This window comes from Salmo salar, unplaced genomic scaffold (genome assembly GCF_905237065.1).
Source record: "Salmo salar unplaced genomic scaffold, Ssal_v3.1, whole genome shotgun sequence".
NCBI classification, from domain to species: domain Eukaryota; kingdom Metazoa; phylum Chordata; class Actinopteri; order Salmoniformes; family Salmonidae; genus Salmo; species Salmo salar.
In genome coordinates this window covers 35,001-47,994 of record NW_025547921.1, presented here as the reverse complement: position 1 = coordinate 47,994, position 12,994 = coordinate 35,001, and the positions used below count along the sequence as shown (strand labels likewise).

The 12,994-nt window shown below is 47.5% G+C and overlaps 1 protein-coding gene across 1 annotated transcript in view; it reads right to left on the bottom strand.

The window, feature by feature from the left end:
* Positions 1 to 223: 223 nt before the first annotated feature.
* LOC106576653 (glutamate receptor-interacting protein 1) overlaps positions 224 to 12,994 on the bottom strand; it is a gene marked incomplete at both ends in the record, with an annotated part of 45,068 nt that continues 32,297 nt past the window's right edge. The window contains 4 exons of the mRNA XM_045711704.1: positions 224 to 439; positions 3,468 to 3,607; positions 4,370 to 4,514; positions 11,174 to 11,319. Of these exons, the coding sequence (XP_045567660.1) occupies positions 224 to 439; positions 3,468 to 3,607; positions 4,370 to 4,514; positions 11,174 to 11,319 (647 nt within the window). The remainder of the gene's footprint in view (positions 440 to 3,467; positions 3,608 to 4,369; positions 4,515 to 11,173; positions 11,320 to 12,994) is intronic.

Below are 12,994 nucleotides of genomic sequence, written 5' to 3'. Positions count from 1 at the left end.
CTGTCTGTCCCTCAATGTCTGTAACTGTCAGGGACACACATGCCACATATGTGCACGCACGCACGCACGCACGCACACACACACACACACACACACACACACACACACACACACACACACACACACACACACACACACACACACACACACACACACACACACACACACACACACACACACACACACACACACACACACACACTCTCTCTCTCTTTCCTCTCACCCTGGGTGTTGAAGGTGGTGTCTATGGCCGAGCCGTCCCAGGACTCCACGGCTGAGTCCACAGAGGGGATGGTGGTGGAGTAGAGGTCAGAGAGCTTCCCAAGTTTCTGGCTCTCTGCCTGGCCTCCCAGCCCGCCTAACCCTGCCTCGTCCTCCACATCACTCAGCATCACATCACTGAGATGACCAGACACCGACGGCTGCTTGGGACTGGCCACTAGAGGAGGGAGGGAGAGAGAGGGGGAGAGAGAATATGAGAAAATGTGAAGGGAGAAAGTGTGAAACGAAGGGAAATGGTGAGGCGAGGGTCAGAGAGAGAGAGAGGCTCAGAGAAAGAGAGAGAGAGTCAGAGAGAGGGTCAGAGAGAGAGAGAGAGAGAGAGAGAGAGAGACAGAGAGAAAGAGGGTCAGAGAGAGAGAGAGAGAGAGAGAGAGAGAGAGAGGCTCAGAGAAAGAGAGAGAGTCAGAGAGAAAGAGGGTCAGAGAGAGAGAACGAGAGAGCGAGAGAGAGAGAGAATGGGAGGTGTAGTGTGAGGAGAAGAGCGAGAGAGAGAGAGAGAGAGAGAGAGAGAGAGAGAGAGAGAGAGAGAGAGAGAGAGAGAGAGAGAGAGAGAGCGAGAGAGAGAGGCTCAGAGAAAGAGAGAGAGTCAGAGAGAGAGAACGAGAGAGCGAGAGAGAGCGAGAGAGAGAGAGAATGGGAGGTGTAGTGTGAGGAGAAGAGCGAGAGAGAGAGAGAGAGAGAGAGAGAGAGAGAGAGAGAGAGAGAGAGAGAGAGAGAGAGAGAGAGAGAGAGAGAGAGAGAGAGAGAGAGAGAATGGGAGGTGTAGTGTGAGAAGAGCGAGAGAGAGAGAGAGAGAGAGCGAGAGAGAGAGCGAGAGAGAGAGAGAGAGAGAGAGAGAGAGACAAGCAGAGGAAGAAATGCTAATACAATCTGTTATTTTTCCCTCACAGCCGTTTCCAGACAACTTCTAAATCAATCTCACTGTAGTTCAGCAGAAATAAGCGCAGCTCAAGATAAGAACAAATTGTCTTCTGTAGTGGGACCATATCTTCTGTAAATTGTCTGCATTGAATCCATTTGGCAGCCTATACCAACACAACAAGTGATCTGGGAATAGTCTGACTGTGTTGAAATACTATTTCATCCACTGTGATGAGGTGTGTTGATATGGGTGATGTGTGTGTGCGTGTGGTACACAGTGTGTGTACATGGTAGAGTACAGCACAGCATAGATAACTAACATGTTGTGTGTAGATTGCATTGACAGGCCTATTAGGTTATAGTACGTTGTTATGTAGATGACCTAGAATGTACAACATGTTACCTGAACCTTGACCTCAATGAGTGCTCTGTTTGTACTATGTCATGTGTGACGGTCTTTAACACCAGTGAGTGCTCTGTTTGTACTATGTCATGTGTGATGGTATTTAACACCAGTGAGTGCTCTGTTTGTACTATGTAATGTGTACTGTGTGATGGTATTTAACACCAGTGAGTGCTCTGTTTGTACTATGTCATGTGTGATGGTCTTTAACACCAGTGAGTGCTCTGTTTGTACTATGTAATGTGTACTGTGTGATGGTATTTAACCCCAGTGAGTGCTCTGTTTGTACTATGTCATGTGTGATGGTCTTTAACACCAGTGAGTGCTCTGTTTGTACTATGTAATGTGTACTGTGTGATGGTATTTAACCCCAGTGAGTGCTCTGTTTGTACTATGTCATGTGTGATGGTCTTTAACACCAGTGAGTGCTCTGTTTGTACTATGTCATGTGTACTGTGTGATGGTATTTAACACCAGTGAGTGCTCTGTTTGTACTATGTAATGTGTACTGTGTGATGGTATTTAACACCAGTGAGTGCTCTGTTTGTACTATGTCATGTGTGATGGTATTTAACACCAGTGAGTGCTCTGTTTGTACTATGTAATGTGTGATGGTCTTTAACACCAGTGAGTGCTCTGTTTGTACTATGTACTGTGTGATGGTATTTAACACCAGTGAGTGCTCTGTTTGTACTATGTACTGTGTGATGGTATTTAACACCAGTGAGTGCTCTGTTTGTACTATGTACTGTGTGATGGTATTTAACACCAGTGAGTGCTCTGTTTGTACTATGTCATGTGTGATGGTATTTAACACCAGTGAGTGCTCTGTTTGTACTATGTCATGTGTGATGGTATTTAACACCAGTGAGTGCTCTGTTTGTACTATGTCATGTGTGATGGTATTTAACACCAGTGAGTGCTCTGTTTGTACTACATAATAGAGAGCAATAGTAACAGCATCTTTTTGTAGGTACTAACATGGCTCGTTGGATAAAGCCTATTGGGAAATGAATGTTTTTTAATGTTTTTTCGGGGGATAAACGTTGAAAATAAGGTCTGAGGGCAACACGGGTTTAGGAGATGTGGTATGTTTTGTTGTATGCGATAATCTTCATCAGCTAACGTCACTGTTTGGGAAGTTTTGAAGCATTTATGTAATCAGAACAAGCACATAAAGACTTCATCATTCATAAAGGTCATGTTACCTGACTGATATTATCTCACAGAACTCAACATGAAGACTTCATCATTCATAAAGGTCATGTTACCTGACTGATATTATCTCACAGAACTCAACATGAAGACTTCATCATTCATAAAGGTCATGTTACCTGGCTGATATTATCTCACAGAACTCAACATGAAGACTTCATCATTCATAAAGGTCATGTTACCTGACTGATATTATCTCACAGAACTCAACATGAAGACTTCATCATTCATAAAGGTCATGTTACCTGGCTGATATTATCTCACAGAACTCAACCTATCACATCTCCTGAGTCTGTGATGACCTCAGACCTCATTTTCAGCGTTTATCCCAAACCCCCACAGGAACGGCTGAACCAAACAGAGGAACGGCTGAACCAAACAGAGGAACGGCTGAACCAAACAGAGGAACGGCTGAACCAAACAGAGGAACGGCTGAACCAAACAGAGGAACGGCTGAACCAAACAGAGGAACGGCTGAACCAAACAGAGGAACGGCTGAACCAAACAGAGGTAGAAAATAATGACTCATTTCTGTTTTTTACGACTACAAGCTGGCGAGTTATATGTGTACGGTCCTTGGCCTCTGTGTGTGTGTGTGTGTGTGTGTGTGTGTGTGTGTGTGTGTGTGTGTGTGTGTGTGTGTGTGTGTGTGTGTGTGTGTGTGTGTGTGTGTGTGTGTGTGTGTGTGTGTGTGTCCTCTACTCACGTTCTCCCTGTTTCTTGATCTTCAGTGTGACAGACTCTCCAGCCATCTGCAACAGGTGAATGGCTTCACTCAGTGGTTTACCCTTCAGACTGTTACAGTTGATGGCTAGGATCCTGTCCCCGATGTGGATCGCTCCCGTCCTATACACAGAGAAACACCAGGGCTGTGTTCATTAGGGAGAAAACGCTATGAACCGGGGATGTACTACCAATAGGAAGTTGCACATTGTCTGGCTACAGTGTGTTCTGCTGAACATGACCCAGGAGAAGAGGCCTTAGGTCTGTGTGCAAAGAGAGTGTCAAAGAAATCTGTCAGATTAACACCCCCCAGAAACCTCAACTCTTCATCCTACTGAGCCAAACACATTTTCTGTCCTCAGACCAGCTGGTCTGGCGTCTGCCTGAGCTATCCAAGCCTCCCCAGGGTGTCAGTCAGTTCTACCCAGCGAGAGAGAGAGAGATCCCCTGTCTCTGCCAGCTACCCACACCCCATTCCCCTGTCCCCTGTCCCCTGTCTCTGCCAGCTACCCACACCCCATTCCCCTGTCCCCTGTCCCCTGTCTCTGCCAGCTACCCACACCCCATTCCCATGTCCCCTGTCCCCTGTCTCTGCCAGCTACCCACACCCCATTCCCCTGTCCCCTGTCTCTGCCAGCTACCCACACCCCATTCCCCTGTCCCCTGTCTCTGCCAGCTACCCACATCCCATTCCCCTGTCCCCTGTCTCTGCCAGCTACCCACACCCCATTCCCCTGTCCCCTGTCCCCTGTCTCTACCAGCTACCCACACCCCATTCCCCTGTCCCCTGTCCCCTGTCTCTGCCAGCTACCCACACCCCATTCCCCTGTCCCCTGTCCCCTGTCTCTGCCAGCTACCCACACCCCATTCCCCTAGCTCTCTCACCTCTCGGCCAGTCCTCCCTTGGTGAGGCTGGAGATGACGATGGGGTCAAAGGGCTCCTCTGTGCCTGAGATGGTGATCCCCAGCGGGCCTCCATATCTCTTCAGCTCCACCGTGTAGATGATGGATCCAGACAGCTCCTGTTCGTCTGGAACACAGGACAACAGCACAGTGTATACATCCGTCCCTTGGCTTTACAACTCTGTCCCCATGCTGGGACAAGCACAGCCCTGGTCAGGGTTAGGACCAGGGTTAGGACCAGGGTTAGGGCCAGGGTTAGGACCAGGGTTAGGACCAGGGTTAGGGCCAGGGTTAGGACCAGGGTTAGGGCCAGGGTTAGGGCCAGGGTTAGGACCAGGGTTAGGGCCAGGGTTAGGACCAGGGTTAGGACCAGGGTTAGGACCAGGGTTAGGACCAGGGTTAGGGCCAGGGTTAGGGCCAGGGTTAGGACCAGGGTTAGGGCCAGGGTTAGGGCCAGGGTTAGGGTCAGGGTTAGGGCCAGGGTTAGGGTCAGGTTTAGGGCCAGGGTTAGGGCCAGGGTTAGGGTCAGGGTTAGGACCAGGGTTAGGGCCAGGGCCAGGGTTAGGACCAGGGTTAGGGCCAGGGTTAGGACCAGGGTTAGGACCAGGGTTAGGGTCAGGGTTAGGACCAGGGTTAGGACCAGGGTTAGGGCCAAGGTTAGGACCAGGGTTAGGGTCAGGGTTAGGGCCAGGGTTAAGGTCAGGGTTAGGACCAGGGTTAGGAGCATTAAAATGCAAATCAATTTATAACATTTTTGACATGCGTTTTTCTGGAGTGAGAAACTCATTCAACCTCAGAGTCATTGTATCATTTCATATACAAAGTGCTGGAGTACAGAGCCAGAACAACAACTAAGGTCCTCTTGGAGCTCACTGTACGACAGCGTGGAGCTAGATAAGTCATTCAGACAAATAATAACATTAACTGTTACTTCCTGATAGTGTATAGCAAGATATAGCCCACGGTTCAATGTATGGAGAGACAGAGAGGGAGGGATGGAGGGAGAGAGAGGGAGGACCTAGAGAGAGGAAGGACCTAGAGAGAGGACCTAGAGAGAGAGGGAGTGGAGAATTATCTCTCCGTGTTAAGAGGGCATACCACTTTAGACAGAGTGCAGCCCACCTGTGAGTTCCTCTCCATCAGACGATGGAAAAGAGAAACCCTGCTCATTATAAACTACTGAGAGCTGGAGACTCTTTGAAGAAGAAGAACCGGCTGAGCATCTGAATAAAGTAGAACAAATCTACCATCCCTACTTGGTTTAACTACTTCATGTTTTTCAATGCATTACATTTACATTTTAGTCATTTAGCAGACGCTCTTATCCAGAGCGACTTACAAATTGGTGCATTCACCTATAATATCCAGTGGAACAACCACTTTACAATAGTGCATCTAAATCTTTTAAGGGGGGGGTTAGAAGGATTACTTTATCCTATCCCAGGTATTCCTTGAAGAGGTGGGGTTTCAGGTGTCTCCGGAAGGTGGTGATTGACTCCGCTGTCCTGGCGTCGTGAGGGAGCTTGTTCCACCATTGGGGTGCCAGAGCAGCGAACAGTTTTGACTGGGCTGAGCGGGAACTGTGCTTCCTCAGAGGTAGGGAGGTGAGCAGGCCAGAGGTGGATGAACGGAGTGCCCTTGTTTGGGTGTAGGGCCTGATCAGAGCCTGAAGGTACGGAGGTGCCGTTCCCCTCACAGCTCCGTAGGCAAGCACCATGGTCTTGTAGCGGATGCGAGCTTCGACTGGAAGCCAGTGGAGAGAGCGGAGGAGCGGGGTGACGTGAGAGAACTTGGGAAGGTTGAACACCAGACGGGCTGCGGCGTTCTGGATGAGTTGTAGGGGTTTAATGGCACAGGCAGGGAGCCCAGCCAACAGCGAGTTGCAATAATCCAGACGGGAGATGACAAGTGCCTGGATTAGGACCTGCGCCGCTTCCTGTGTGAGGCAGGGTCGTACTCTGCGAATGTTGTAGAGCATGAACCTACAGGATCAATGCTACTTAGAGAGTTGAATATTGGTTAATATAACACATGAAGATGTTTTTTCCTCTGCTGAAAGCTGACTAGGCCTGTTTCCTCAAAGCATCTCAGAGTACAAGTGCTGAACTAGGATCTGGTCCTCCCTCATATTCATTATGATTTATTATGATTTAATTTGTATTTTTTATTTAACTAGGCAAGTCAGTTAAGAACAAGTTCTTATTTACAATGACATCCTACACCGGTAGTGACGCCTCAAGCACTGAGATGCAGTGCCTTAGACCGCTGCGCCAGTCGGGAGCCTTTTTAAAAGGCTAAACTGATCCTAGATTAGCATTCCTACTCTGAGACACTTTGTGAATATGGGTAAGAGCCCAGGAGTTGACAGGAGAGAACCTCCCCCCTCTCTCTATTTCTCTCTCTCTCTATTTCTCTCTCTCTCTATTTCTCTCTCTCTCTATTTCTCTCTCTATATATTTCTCTCTCTCTCTATTTCTCTATTTCTCTCTCTATTTCTCTATCTCTATTTCTCTGTCTCTCTCTCTATCTATGTCTCTCTCTATTTTTCTCTCTCTATTTCTCTCTCTCTAATTCTCTCTCTCTCTCTCTCTCCACAGTGACATGATCCTCTATCCTCTACCACAGTACCACTGGAGATCTAAGATGGAAAACAAGACTGGTCAAATGGCAACTGTGTCTTCCAGGTAAGCAGTGAGAGAGGAATAAAGAGGAGGCGGAGGAGGAGAAGGAGGGAGGGATGCTCTTTCTTAACTGGATTCTAGGAAGATGAGGGAAGAGATTGTCTGATAGGAACATCAGTAGGTAGAGATGGTAGAGAGAGAGATGGTCTGATAAGAACATCAGTAGGTAGAGATGGTAGAGAGAGAGATTTTCTGATAGGAACATCAGTAGGTAGAGATGGTAGAGAGAGAGATTGTCTGATAGGAACATCAGAAGGTAGAGATGGTAGAGAGAGAGATTGTCTGATAGGAACATCAGTAGGTAGAGATGGTAGAGAGAGAGATTGTCTGATAGGAACATCAGTAGGTAGAGATGGTAGAGAGAGAGATTGTCTGATAGGAACATCAGTAGGTAGAGATGGTAGAGAGAGAGATTGTCTGATAGGAACATCAGAAGGTAGAGATGGTAGAGAGAGAGATTGTCTGATAGGAACATCAGTAGGTAGAGATGGTAGAGAGAGAGATTGTCTGATAGGAACATCAGTAGGTAGAGATGGTAGAGAGAGAGATTGTCTGATAGGAACATCAGAAGGTAGAGATGGTAGAGAGAGAGATTGTCTGATAGGAACATCAGAAGGTAGAGATGGTAGAGAGAGAGATTGTCTGATAGGAACATCAGAAGGTAGAGATGGTAGAGAGAGAGATTGTCTGCCACCAGAGAAAGACCTAGCAGTCCCTACAGTGGGTGAGCTAGGATAACACAGTTCTCAGAACAGATGGACTGACTCTTGTTCACTCTAGTTCATTAACACTTGACTTAACTCTCCTCCCAGTGACTATGGGTGGTGAGGGGAGCCAGGAGGAGAAACCCTTAACTCTCCTCCCAGTGACTATGGGTGGTGTGGGGAGCCAGGAGGAGAAACCCTTAACTCTCCTCCCAGTGACTATGGGTGGTGTGGGGAGCCAGGAGGAGAAACCCTTAACTCTCCTCCCAGTGACTATGGGTGGTGTGGGGAGCCAGGAGGAGAAACCCTTAACTCTCCTCCCAGTGACTATGGGTGGTGAGAGGAGCCAGGAGGAGAAACCCTTAACTCTCCTCCCAGTCACTATGGGTGGTGTGGGGAGCCAGGAGGAGAAACCCTTAACTCTCCTCCCAGTCACTATGGGTGGTGAGAGGAGCCAGGAGGACAAACCCTTAACTCTCCTCCCAGTGACTATGGGTGGTGTGGGGAGCCAGGAGGAGAAACCCTTAACTCTCCTCCCAGTGACTATGGGTGGTGAGAGGAGCCAGGAGGACAAACCCTTAACTCTCCTCCCAGTGACTATGGGTGGTGAGAGGAGCCAGGAGGACAAACCCTTAACTCTCCTCCCAGTGACTATGGGTGGTGTGAGGAGCCAGGAGGAGAAACCCTTAACTCTCCTCCTAGTGACTATGGGTGGTGGTGGGAGCCAGGAGACATATAGCTAAAGTGACAGATACATTAATATGGAAATTCTTTGTGTGTGTGTGTGTGTGTGTGTGTGTGTGTGTGTGTGTGTGTGTGTGTGTGTGTGTGTGTGTGTGTGTGTGTGTGTGTGGTGTGTTGTTTAAACACTCTGACTGCATTAGTAATAACAGTGAAGTGAGATCTGTAACCTGATTATCTCTGTTCCATTACAACTTCAATTATAAATATTTAGTTCTGCGTTCAAACAAATAACTAAAAGAACAAAACACACACTAGACACATAGAGCGCATCCCAAATTACACCCTTTTCCCCTTTATAGTGCACTACCTTTGACCAGGGCCTATAGGGCCACTCTAAAGGGAATAGGGTGCCATTTGAGAGACATGGAAATAGATGAATCAATAAACATGGATGTCAGTTTGATTCTGCCCCCCCTCTGTGAGCCGATTGGTTCATCACGTCCCGGTGGTGAGGGGGGGATTTGGTGCGTTGGTTGTTAGTGGTCTGATTGAACAAACAGAGCGTTTCATTTGTTCCAATTAAACTAATCTAAGCCTAATATGCATACAGAGTAATAGCTCTGTGATGATTGGCCGTGGGGTCTCCTGCTGCATTGCAACAGTTTAAGGGGGTAAACTGAGAAGACTCTTTCAGGAAACGGGATGGTGGGAAGGACTGTGTTCTCTCTAATTGGCTGGGTTTACACAGGAAGCACAATTCTTTTGGAAGGCCCGTCTTTTGACCAATCCCATCAGATCTTTTCACATCAAATCATTTTTCAGCGCTGGTCTGATTGGTGAAAAGACAAATTAGTGAGAAGAAAAAAAAGCCAGTGTAAACCCAGCCATTCTGTTGTAGATCTAATTCTACAGTTAAAGTTCTACTCATTCTTAATTAGTATCAGTCAAGCCTTTAGGGTCTTGGCTCTGTCTCCACCTGCTGTTCTGTCAGACTTCATATTGACTTCATCAACTCCATCATTCAGTCAGTGAGACTGGGAGGAATGAATCATCCACCTGCTGTTCTGTCAGACTTCATATTGACTTCATCAACTCCATCATTCAGTCAGTGAGACTGGGAGGAATGAATCATCCACCTGCTGTTCTGTCAGACTTCATATTGACTTCATCAACTCCATCATTCAGTCAGTGAGACTGGGAGGAATGAATCATCCACCTGCTGTTCTGTCAGACTTCATATTGACTTCATCAACTCCATCATTCAGTCAGTGAGACTGGGAGGAATGAATCATCCACCTGCTGTTCTGTCAGACTTCATATTGACTTCATCAACTCCATCATTCAGTCAGTGAGACTGGGAGGAATGAATCATCCACCTGCTGTTCTGTCAGACTTCATATTGACTTCATCAACTCCATCATTCAGTCAGTGAGACTGGGAGGAATGAATCATCCACCTGCTGTTCTGTCAGACTTCATATTGACTTCATCAACTCCATCATTCAGTCAGTGAGACTGGGAGGAATGAATCATTGAATACGACTCACAATTGAAGCTGATTTATTTGTATTTTTTTCTGTTGCTATTTTTGATAAATGATTCATGTATTCCATTTCCTGGAAATGGAAGGAACATGTGTATGGGTAATTAGATCCTAGGGCTGTAGAGATGGGTTGGAGTGAGTGCTAACTCACACATGTTTTGTTTTAGGTATGACAGTCCTGGTCAGGTGAATTATATCTAACAAGGACTGTGGTTTTGACTAACAGAGAGGTTGGTTCAGTGGTTTTGACTAACAGAGAGGTTGGGTCAGTGGTTTTGACTAGCAGAGAGGTTGGGTCAGTGGTTTTGACTAACATAGAGGTTGGTTCAGTGGTTTTGACTAACAGAGAGGTTGGTTCAGTGGTTTTGACTAACAGAGAGGTTGGTTCAGTGGTTTTGACTAACAGAGAGGTTGGTTCAGTGGTTTTGACTAACAGAGAGGTTGTGTGTGTGATCTGAACTGAACTGGGCTGCAGACCCATCTGTATGTGTACTGGTGGAAGACCCACTGCTGCCACCAGGGAGATACACACCGCTAATGATGTGTGTGTGTTGATGAGTGAGTCTGTGTGTGTGTGTGTGTGTGTGTGTGTGTGTGTGTGTGTGTGTGTGTCCAGTGTGTGTCCAGTGTTTGTGTGCCCAGTGTGTGTGTGTGTGTATGTGTGTGTGTGTGTGTGTGTGTGTGTGTGTGTGTGTGTGTGTGTGTCCAGTGTGTGTGTGTGCGTGTGTGTATGTGTGTGTGTGTCCAGTGTGTGTCCAGTGTTTGTGTGTGTGTGTCCTGTGTGTGTGTGTGTGTCCAGTGTGTGTATGTGTGTGTGTGTGTCCAGTGTGTGTGTGTGTGTGTGTGTGTGTCCAGTGTGTGTGTGTGTGTGTGTGTGTGTCTAGTGTGTGTGTGTGTGTGTGTGTGTGTCCAGTGTGTGTGTGTGTGTGTGTGTGTGTGTGTGTGTGTGTGTGTGTGTGTGTCCAGTGTGTGTGTGTGTGTGTGTGTGTGTGTGTGTGTGTGTGTGTGTGTGTGTGTGTGTGTGTGTGTGGAGTGTGTGTGTGTGTGTCCAGTGTGTGTGTGTGTGTGTGTGTGTGTGTGTGTGTGTGTGTGTGTGTGTGTGTGTGTGTGTGTGTGTGTGTGTGTGTGTGTGTGTGTGTGTGTGTGTGTGTGTGTGTCCAGTGTGTACGCACTACCTGAGTTGTCCTCGTCCTTGCGTATCTTGAGCTTGACCAGTTCTTCACACTGCTGGAGAATCTGAACAGCGTCTTCCATGGAACAGTTGTCCAGGCGGATGTTATCGATGGCCAGCAGCTTGTCCCCCAGCTCCAGAGTACCAGTCCTGGGGAGAGAAACACACAGACCAGGGTTTACAGGTGGACGGGACGGGCTTCAAACATATATTCTACAGTGTGGACTATTATATGTGTAAATGTGTATTCATATAGTACATTGGTTACAACACCACTTCAGTGTTGCTAACATGCTGTTCTTTCACACCATAAACCCTGATCTGAATGATCATGTGTGGAAACATCCATTATTCTTCATGTCCACATACTGAACACAGTCATAGTTCTCACCAACACACAGACAGAATCCTAATCCCCCCCCATAGACAGATATGCAGATGTAATGCATGTTTAACTCTGTCAGAGACTCAAACAGAGACAAGCTGCTGAAATGAGACTCACAGAGACCTGTTAACAGGAGCCCTGACAGAGACAAGCTGCTGAAATGAGACTCACAGAGTCCTGTTAACAGGAACCCTGACAGAGACAAGCTGCTGAAACGAGACTCACAGAGACCTGTTAACAGGAGCCCTGACAGAGACAAGCTGCTGAAACGAGACTCACAGAGACCTGTTAACAGGAGCCCTGACAGAGACAAGCTGCTGAAATGAGACTCACAGAGACCTGTTAACAGAAGCCCTGACAGAGACAAGCTGCTGAAATGAGACTCACAGAGACCTGTTAACAGGACTCCTGACAGAGACAAGCTGCTGAAATGAGACTCACAGAGACCTGTTAACAGGAGCCCTGACAGAGACAAGCTGCTGAAATGAGACTCACAGAGACCTGTTAACAGGAGCCCTGACAAGCTGCTAAAATGAGACTCACAGAGACCTGTTAACAGGAGCCCTGACAGAGACAAGCTGCTGAAATGAGACTCACAGAGACCTGTTAACAGGAGTCCTGATAGAGACAAGCTGCTGAAATGAGACTCACAGAGACCTGTTAACAGGAGCCCTGACAGAGACAAGCTGCTGAAATGAGACTCACAGAGACCTGTTAACAGGAGCCCTGACAGAGACAAGCTGCTGAAATGAGACTCACAGAGACCTGTTAACAGGAGCCCTGACAGAGACAAGCTGCTGAAATGAGACTCACAGAGACCTGTTAACAGGAGCCCTGACAGAGACAAGCTGCTGAAATGAGACTCACAGAGACCTGTTAACAGGAGCCCTGACAGAGACAAGCTGCTGAAATGAGACTCACAGAGACCTGTTAACAGGAGCCCTGACAGAGACAAGCTGCTGAAATGAGACTCACAGAGACCTGTTAACAGGAGCCCTGACAGAGACAAGCTGCTGAAATGAGACTCACAGAGACCTGTTAACAGGAGCCCTGACAGAGACAAGCTGCTGAAACGAGACTCACAGAGACCTGTTAACAGGAGCCCTGACAGAGACAAGCTGCTGAAATGAGACTCACAGAGACCTGTTAACAGGAGCCCTGACAGAGACAAGCTGCTGAAATGAGACTCACAGAGACCTGTTAACAGGAGCCCTGACAGAGACAAGCTGCTGAAATGAGACTCACAGAGACCTGTTAACAGGAGCCCTGACAGAGACAAGCTGCTGAAACGAGACTCACAGAGACCTGTTAACAGGAACCCTGACAGAGACAAGCTGCTGAAATGAGACTCACAGAGACATGTTAACAGGAACCCTGACAGAGACAAGCTGCTGAAATGAGACTCACAGAGACCTGTTAACAGGAGCCCTGACAGAGACA